Source organism: Mustelus asterias, chromosome 8, assembly GCF_964213995.1.
Source record: "Mustelus asterias chromosome 8, sMusAst1.hap1.1, whole genome shotgun sequence".
Lineage (NCBI taxonomy): Eukaryota > Metazoa > Chordata > Chondrichthyes > Carcharhiniformes > Triakidae > Mustelus > Mustelus asterias.
In genome coordinates, this window is record NC_135808.1 from 124,485,208 (window position 1) to 124,494,127 (window position 8,920).

At 46.6% G+C, this 8,920-nt stretch overlaps 1 protein-coding gene across 3 annotated transcripts in view; it reads left to right on the plus strand.

Annotated features, from left to right (window-relative positions):
• LOC144497522 (kynurenine--oxoglutarate transaminase 3-like) overlaps positions 1–4,961 on the plus strand; it is a 52,691-nt gene extending 47,730 nt beyond the window's left edge. For all 3 annotated transcript variants that reach the window (XM_078218914.1, XM_078218915.1, XM_078218916.1), the window contains one exon: positions 836–4,961. In XM_078218914.1, coding sequence (XP_078075040.1) covers positions 836–886 — 51 coding nt within the window. In that variant the 3' untranslated portion in view covers positions 887–4,961. The remainder of the gene's footprint in view (positions 1–835) is intronic.
• Positions 4,962–8,920: the final 3,959 nt, after the last annotated feature.

Below are 8,920 nucleotides of genomic sequence, written 5' to 3' on the forward strand. Positions count from 1 at the left end.
CGAAGTGATGCATTTTGGTAGAAATAATGTAGGGAGGAGCTATACGATAAATGGCAGAACCATAAAGGGTGTAGATACGCAGAGGGACCTGGGTGTGCAAGTCCACAGATCCTTGAAAGTGACGTCACAGGTGGAGAAGGTGGTGAAGAAGGCTTATGGCATGCTTGCCTTTATAGGACGGGGCATAGAGTATAAAAGTTGGGGTCTGATGTTGCAGTTGTATAGAACGTTGGTTCGGCCGCATTTGGAATACTGCGTCCAGTTCTGGTCGCCACACTACCAGAAGGACGTGGAGGCTTTGGAGAGAGTGCAGAGGAGGTTTACCAGGATGTTGCCTGGTATGGAGGGGCTTAGTTATGAGGAGAGATTGGGTAAACTGGGGTTGTTCTCCCTGGAAAGACGGAGGATGAGGGGAGACTTAATAGAGGTGTATAAAATTATGAAAGGCATAGATAGGGTGAACGGTGGGAAGCTTTTTCCCAGGTCGGTGGTGACGTTCACGAGGGGTCATAGGTTGAAGGTGAAGGGGGGGAGGTTTAACACAGATATCAGACGGACATATTTTACACAGAGGGTGGTGGGGACCTGGAATGCGCTGCCAGGCAAGGTGGTGGAGGCGGGCACACTGGGAACATTTAAGATTTATCTAGACAGCCATATGAACGGAGTGGGAATGGAGGGATACAAAAGAATGGTCTAGTTGGACCAGGGAGCGGCGCGGGCTTGGAGGGCCGATGGGCCTGTTCCTGTGCTGTATTGTTCTTTGTTCTTGTTCTTTGTTCTTTGTCTCTAGTTAGTACATTATGTAAGTTGTCTTTCTGTTTCCTCTTTACAGCAAGATAGCACACTGGATTCAGCAGAGACCATTCTGAGGAACTGGAAATGAAAGCCATTAACTTCACTCAAGGAGCAGAATTCTACCTATCAACCTGTGCTGGCCTTATGACAGAAATCTTCAACTTATTTTCTTTCCTCAAAGCACTGAAGTGAACGGGTTAAAAATTGCAGGAACCACCAGCCATTTTAAATATCATTCATGCTTTGAGGTTTCACCTGGTAGTGATTGAGATTGGTGTGATTCCTCAGTATAATAACACATATCAGTGTTGCAATCCATATGGTACATGTCCGGTTATCATCATGATTCACTCTATGAACAGAGAGCATTGAAATAAAAGTGGGTTTACCCAGATCCTGCCCAGGGTGAGGTACTTTGCAAGCTCCATCAAGTTATGTGTTTTTGCTACTTTTAACTTGATGTTCCAATGTCAGTACTACTCACTACAGCAAAGGACTTGTTCTTAACTGACAATAGAGTGTGTTTCTTTCAAACGCAGCAGCAAGGTCGAAGATAAAGTTGTCCGGTCTACATGTGTTGCAATTGTTTTGAGGGAGATGCTGCATTTTCTGGTTACCAGTGAAAATCATTTGGCAATAAATTCTAAGTTAATTTTTAGAATTGAATTGAAGCAAACGCTAGCTTCCAAGATTTTAATAACAAATCTATTAGAAATGTATGTAGCGTGTGTTGTGGGAAAATCACCACTCGGAGTCAGACTTAAAGATTCAACACGCAGTTTTATCGGACAAAGCTTTGGGAGAAGCACTGGGCTCTCCGCAGTGCGCGCAGTCACCTTCTCAACTTTACAATGGCAGTTGAGCATCTTTATACTTTTTCAAATAATAGACAAGTACGGACATTAGCCATTAGCACATCGTTATACATAGAGTAGGCAAGTATGGACATTGTATAACGATGTGATAACTGTCATAGAGTAGGCAAGTACGGACATTGGCAGTTATCACATCATTATACATAGAGTAGATACATTTATGTATTTATGTTCCCCATCAATGACTGATCTCGTTATCAAAACTCTTTGTTTTGGGTCCTGCTTTTATCTAAAGCTAAGGTGCCTCCAGGTCTGATCTGTTTCTTGCAGCAATTTAAACACTAACAGGTTTTAACTTGCTGTGCAATGTCTGTGCCCAAGTCAGCACATCTTAATGTCTTTTCCCAGAGTCCATTTTGTGCCAAGTAACCATTGTGTGTCCTTTAATTTTGATTGTACTCCAACAACTCCCCCTTTTGATCAGGATTATGATTTAACAATCCAATGGACCAACAGTAGCAGCATCACGGATTCGGCAATTGATATGCCTGACTCGCAACCAACAGGTTGCGCGTTCACAGGTAGATGTCCACTTTCTCGCCTTTTCCTTCCTCGTCGTCCTCGGTATCTTCGGGAGTTCCCATCAGGTGTACTTCTTCGATGATCACACTGGCTCCTGGCACAATCCGAGTCATCATTACTTTGCAGCAGACATTAAGACATCCGACAATTATGCAACAGACAATTATTATTGCAACAAGAATGATCAGTCCATGCATTAAATAGGATCCCCAGGATCCCCCCCACTAACCATCAGAGCCAGCTATTCCCTTTCTTGGGGCCTTGTCTAAAGTCATTGAGCTGCTTCCTTATATTGTTAATTGCTTGGATGATGTTGTAAGATTCATCTGTAACATGCGTTATACATTTGTCTCCTATTATTGTGCATACTCCCCCCTGTTGGGCTAACTGATAGTCTACTGCATAGCGGGTCTGCTGTGCGTATAATCTTAATTCAGCCAATTCTTGGTTGACAGCCTCCAGTGCCTTTGATGTGCTGTTTCCCAGGACAGTTAATCCACAGATAATATGGTTTCTATTTTTGGCACTAATTACTCCTGCTGCCCCCCCCCCCCCCCCCCCCAGAGACAGGGTCCCAAGGAACCCGTAGCCGAGTGACGATCCCAGTGTAGTCAGGACTTCCCAATCGGCACAGAATTCCTTGCTGATGGCCCGTGTCACTATCTTTCTCCGGATTTGCCCCTTTTGAGGGCATGGAATAGTGAGTGGTCCTATTGTCCCCACCGCAAAAAGGATCGGGAGGGTTGGTGTTGCTGTCGTGAAGGTGCCGTTGAAGAGGAACACAAATCCCTTCTTGGCCCGGTAGCATTTAATATCATGGTTATTGGTTTGTGTATACCGCCAATTGCTTGGTTCACTTGACTCCCTGCCTGATCCTACCACTTGGTAAGTATCAAACGGGTATGTCCATTCGGCTGAGCTGACATGAGTCCCATTACACTGACCACAAATGAGTTGCCTCCCCGCGGTTACGTTCAGGCATCTCTGCTCGTTACAGGTACAAGTAAACTGATCTCTATTTACCCGACAGTGCTGACGGACACACTGTGTCTGTACACAGGAAACATTCTTGGGGACCAAGGCATATGCACATCCCCATCCCTGCCCTGCGAAGCAAAGCGGGTAGCTTGCATCATCTGAGCATACTCTTCCTCCCACTCCCTGGAGCCCCCTGCACACAGGATCTGTGGGATTTATAAGTTTCACACATCTTCCCTGTATACCCCTTTTATATTTGCCTATTTGGCCTTTACAGGGTGCGTCTGAGGTACCTGCCGTATATAAGTCATGGGGGGACCACCCAGTGGCCACAAATAGGGCCTCTATAGATTGGGCTAGTGGGTAACACACGGTTCGATTACCGTGTAAATGTACATGAACCTTGTGGAATAAGTTATCCTCTAGCCCAGTCAATTTTACAATCGCGACAACATAGAGTAATACAATCATATACACGAGCTTAGACATGTTCGCAACAGGCAAGTATCAATCTTATTACTTTATGTTAACAACTTTCCAAAGGCTGTATTGCCAACCCGAACGCGTCAGTTAATTTTTTTTTTCTTTTAAAATAGAAACCCTACAGTGCAGAAAGAGGCCATTCGGCCCATCGAGTCTGCACCGACCACAATCCCACCCAGACCCGACCCCCATATCCCTACATATTTTACCCACTAATCCCTCTAAACTACGCAACTCAGGACACTAAGGGGCAATTTTAGCATAGCCAATCAACCTAACCCACACATCTTTGGACTGTGGGAGAAAACCGGAGCACCCGGAGGAAACCCATGCAGACACGAGGAGAATGTGCAAACTCCACACAGACAGTGACCCGAGCCGGGAATCGAACCCAAGTCCCTGGAGCTGTGAAGCAGCAGTGCTAACCCACTGTGCTACCGTGCCGCCTCCCGATCCTTTTTGCGGTGGGGACAATAGGACCACTCACTGTTCCATGCCTTCAAAAGGGGCATATCCGGAGAAAGATAGTGACACGGGCCATCAGCAAGGAATTCTGTGCCGATTGGGAAGTCCTTGCTTGTAGTCGTCACCTGTTTTGGGGAAAGCACTCTGGTCACTTTAATATCATTCATTCGTTTCTTTGTATAATTCCAGCTGGGTCCAATGTTTCTATACACCTTTCCCCCTTAAGTCCAGACAGGCACAGGTATCTCCACTAATTATAACCTCATATGGCCCATTCCATTTTGGTGCAAACCCTGGTTTTTCAGGTAATGTTTTTACTAGGACACGACTTCCTGCTGTTGGGACGTCAGGGAGCATTTCAAGCTCTCTCTGTGCGTCTCTTTCGTCCTGATTATCCTTTACTAATTTACGCATCCCTTTTAGTTGGGCGCTTAGTTCCAAAACATATCGTTTAATTTTGTCTTTTAGTGGGCCTACATCGGCCCCACCTGTTATGATGCTTTCTGGTAATTGCATCGCCCGTCCTGTCATTAGTTCATAAGGGGTTAATCCGGTTGTCCAGTTTGTGGTGGCTCTTAACCTCATTAATATAGTAGGTAATACTTCTGTCCACATTTTTCCTGGCGTTTGCATGGCTTCGGCCAGGGCATTCTTAAGGGTTCTGTTCATGCGTTCTACCATTCCAGAACTCTGCGGGTGGTAAGGGATGTGGAATTTTTGTTTTATTCCCATCAGTTGGCACACTGTTTACCACCTTTCCGGTGAAGTGCGTCCCTTGATCTGAATCAATTTGTATGGGTATTCGCCATCTAGGGATTACCTCCTCCGCCAATATTCTAGCCACCGTGGTAGCAGTACAATTTCTGGTAGAGAATGCTTCTACCCACCTGGTGAACTGGTCTATAATAACCAAACAATAGGTTTTGCTGTGGGATTGTGGTAGTGGCCCTGTGAAATCTATTTGCAGATGTTCCCAGGGCCCCTTTGGTCGGGGCTGGTGTCCCATCTTAATTTTTATGGGTCAACCAGGGTTGTATTGCGCGCTTGTCACGCATCGGTGACAATGTCGGGCTATGTCCCTCCCCATCCCTTTCCACCACCATTCTTTTCCTATACTAATTGCCATGGCATCTCTTCCCGCATGTGAGAGTCCATGGTGTAGTTCCAAGAGGGTGTTTTGTATGCACTCCCGTGCCAGTACCTTATCATTTCGTCTCCAAACGTTATCAGTCCCTCTGCTCGCTCCTTGTGCTTCCCACTACCCCTTTTCCTCTTTCGAGGTATCCTCGTGTGAGTCCCGAATATCTATTTAGTCTCCTGTCTGGCCCGTTACTGCTATTGGCAGCTCGCCAACTGCCTCCTGCTCTAACGCTAATTGCTCTGCTCTATCTGCAGCTTGGTTCCCTTTGTAATTTAACCAATCGGGGTTATCCCTTTCTGGTTCTTTCTGGTGCGCTTTAATTTTTATTACTGCCGCTTCTCGGAGTTTCTCGCTGGCTTATAGTAATGCCTCGATCCTTTGTTGGTGTTTAATAGGAGTTCCTCCAGTGGTTACCAACCCCCTTCTACTCCATGCCGTCATATAATCGTGTATTACCCCGAATGCGTACCTACTATCGGTATATATGTTTACCGTTTTTCCTTCAGACACTTCTAGTGCCTGTGTGAGTGCCACTAGTTCTGCCACTTGCGCGGATAGACCTCTGTCAATTCTTTCTGACCTTACTGTTTCTAATTTGTCATTTACTACTGCCCACCCTGTCCGGGGTGATCCTTCCACATATTTAGGTGAGCCATCTACAAAAAGGGTCTCCTCAGCTGTTGCTAAAGGTACATCCTTTACCCTACCTTCCTCTACATCCATATCTACATCTCCACAGTTATGTGGTTCTCCTGTACCAAGATTCCTGCTGCTGGGTTATCTCCTGTGTCCCTTACTATTATAACTGATTTGCTGGGAGGTAGGAGGACAGCTTCCCATTTAGCCCTTCTCATGTTCGAGACGGACCTTAGTTTTCCTGTATTTAGCATTTCCACCAAGGGGTGTTTGGTGTGGAGGATTATATTTCCTGTCATTACTTTTGGTTCGCTAACCTTTACGGCCCAGGCGGCACAATCTAAGGCGGCTATGCACCTTGGCAGTCCAGTAACTATCGGCCCTTCTGCTGTTGAATAGTAACCTATGGGTCTCCGTTTATCGCCATGATCTTGCGTTACTACTGCAGAGTAGAACCCCCCTTCATTATTACAGTGTATGTGGAAATCTTTATTGGAATCTGGTAGTCCCAGTCCGGGGGCTGATATCAGTTCTGCCTTTAATTTATTATAAGCCTCTTCTTGCTCAGATCCCCATTCTACGGGGTTTAAAGCTGGCTTTCCCCCTTTAACTAGTCCCTGTATAGGCTCTGCCAACTTTGCGAATTCCGGGATAAAACTTCGGCTATAGTTAAACAGTCCCAGCACCTTCCTGACTCCTCTTACGGTGACTGGCCGTGGCATTTGTTGTACCGCCTTCTTTCGGTCTGTTGCCATCTCTTTAAGCCCTTGTGATATTAAATGTCCTAGGTACAGGACTTGTGCTTTCCCGATTTGTGCCTTTTTGGGGCTCACCTTTAACCCTGCGGTTTTCAGTTCATTCAACACTAGGTATAGTGCTCCCTGATGTCCTGACTTAGATTCTGAGGCTATTAATATATCATCCACTTATTGTAGAACCGTGCTACCCTCTGGTAGTTCTACCCTGTTCAGGATGTCACTCATTACTCGATGGAAGATAGTGGGGCTATTGTGGAATCCCTGCGGTAGGCGAGTCCAAGTGTACTGTTTGTCTCCCACTGTAAAGGCGAATTTGTCTTGGGATTCGGGATCCAAGGGTAGGGACCAGAATCCATTGGCTATATCAGTAAAGATTTTATGCTCCAGTGACAATCCGTTCAGGATTGTCGAGGGGCTTGCTACAATGGGGTGCAATTTGGACGTGACTTTATTGAGGCCAGTGTAGTCTATTGTGACCCTGTAGCTTCCATCGGGTTTGCTCACCGGCCAGGTAGGGGAGTTAGTGGCACTCGTAGTTTCCCTCAGGATTCCTTTCTCCACTAACCCTTTAACTATTTCTACTACAGCTGCCTTTGCTTCCGGTTTTATCGGGTATTGTCTGTGGGGCTTGTGCTCCGGTCCGGGCACCTTTATCAGGTCAGTTTTGGTTAAGCCAGTATCTAATTTTGTTTCGGCTCAAACTCCGGGGACGGAGGCACAGATGGCTCCAAACCCTTCTGTTTCTAGTCGCCAATCTCTGGTGGTGGCTGTGGCCACCTTGATAGTCTCGAGGTGACTTGTGAGTTTTCCTACTCCGGTTTTCCGGCCGTCCTGTTTTGGCCAGATTAATTCTCCCTTCCCACAGTCAATCAAAATCTCATACTCCTTCATTAAATCATTTCCCATTATTGTACCCTCGTTATTTTTACATACATAGAATCTTATAGGTAGAGACAAATTATTTATTTCTACTAACGTGGTCTCGCTCAGGTAGGCGGGTGTTTTGTTCCCTCCTATCCCTGTTAGATAAATCATCCTACTTGTAGTGGGTAAGGGAAGGTCGGTGACAGATATGGATGCGCCTTTGTCCACCAGCATCTCACATTGCCTGCCCCCTACGAGTGCAGACACATAGATCCTTCCCTCCTTCTTACCCTTATGAATGGGGGCTGCAGGCCGTCAGTCTTGCTGATCTCGGAGGTTCCTTAGTTCCTCCGATTCTGCTGTGGACATGGATCGGGGCGGGGGTCTCCCATGTTTGTCCCAACATATTGCTTCCGTGTGTCCTTTATTATGACAGCGATTACAATGTTTCCCATTGTTTCCAATTTTATTCCCTTTCCTTGGGACCCAGCACTCCTTTGCAAAATGTCCTTGTCGGCCACAACTGAGACAGGTCAGTTTGGGCTTAGTTCCGCTCCCGCTACCGATGTCCGTCCTTGTCTACTCTATGTATAACGATGTGCTAATGGCTAATGTCCGTACTTGTCTATTATTTGAAAAAGTATAAAGATGCTCAACTGCCATTGTAAAATTGAGAAGGTGACTGCGCGCACTGTGGAGAGCCCAGCGCTTCTCCCAAAGCTTTGTCCGATAAAACTGCGTGTTGAATCTTTAAGTCTGACTCCAAGTGGTGATTTTCCCACAACAATTGGCGTAGTCGGGCAGGATCTCACTGCTGGTGAGTTGGATCGGTTGGCCTCGATCAGCGAACTGGGGTAGAGATCATTGAATCTATGGGAGTCAGACTGAGCCAACAATCTCTCCGGTTTTATCCTCGTCTGAGATTTCTCCTCCCTGCCTCCAAGTACACCACTAGCCCATTCCACTAGTTCATCATAATCCTGGGACATGATCACTCCCATCTTTAGGATGGTTTGGTGAGCGCTGGAGAGCCCATCCTTGAAAGCCTGGATGAAGGCTCGATCCCCACGGTCCGGGTTCCCTTGCCCTGAGCATTCCTGGTATACTTGGAACAACCGTTCCCCGTATTCAGAAGCTCCTTCCCCCTTTTGTTGCTTGGTTGTTGTGATTTTACTCCAATTGGTAGGAGCATTTCCTAAAACTCTCTGGACTTCTGTTTTAAACAGGGCGAAGGGTGCCTGTTGGGCATCTATTTCTGCTATTAGGGCTACTGCGTGTGTCCAACGTCCCCCACTGTAGTCTTGTGCTGGGGGACTGGCGGGCCCTCCGGCTACCTGCCTCCATTTATCCGCTGGACATGCGGCTCTGACCAATTGGTGTATATCCCTTAGGTGCAGTTG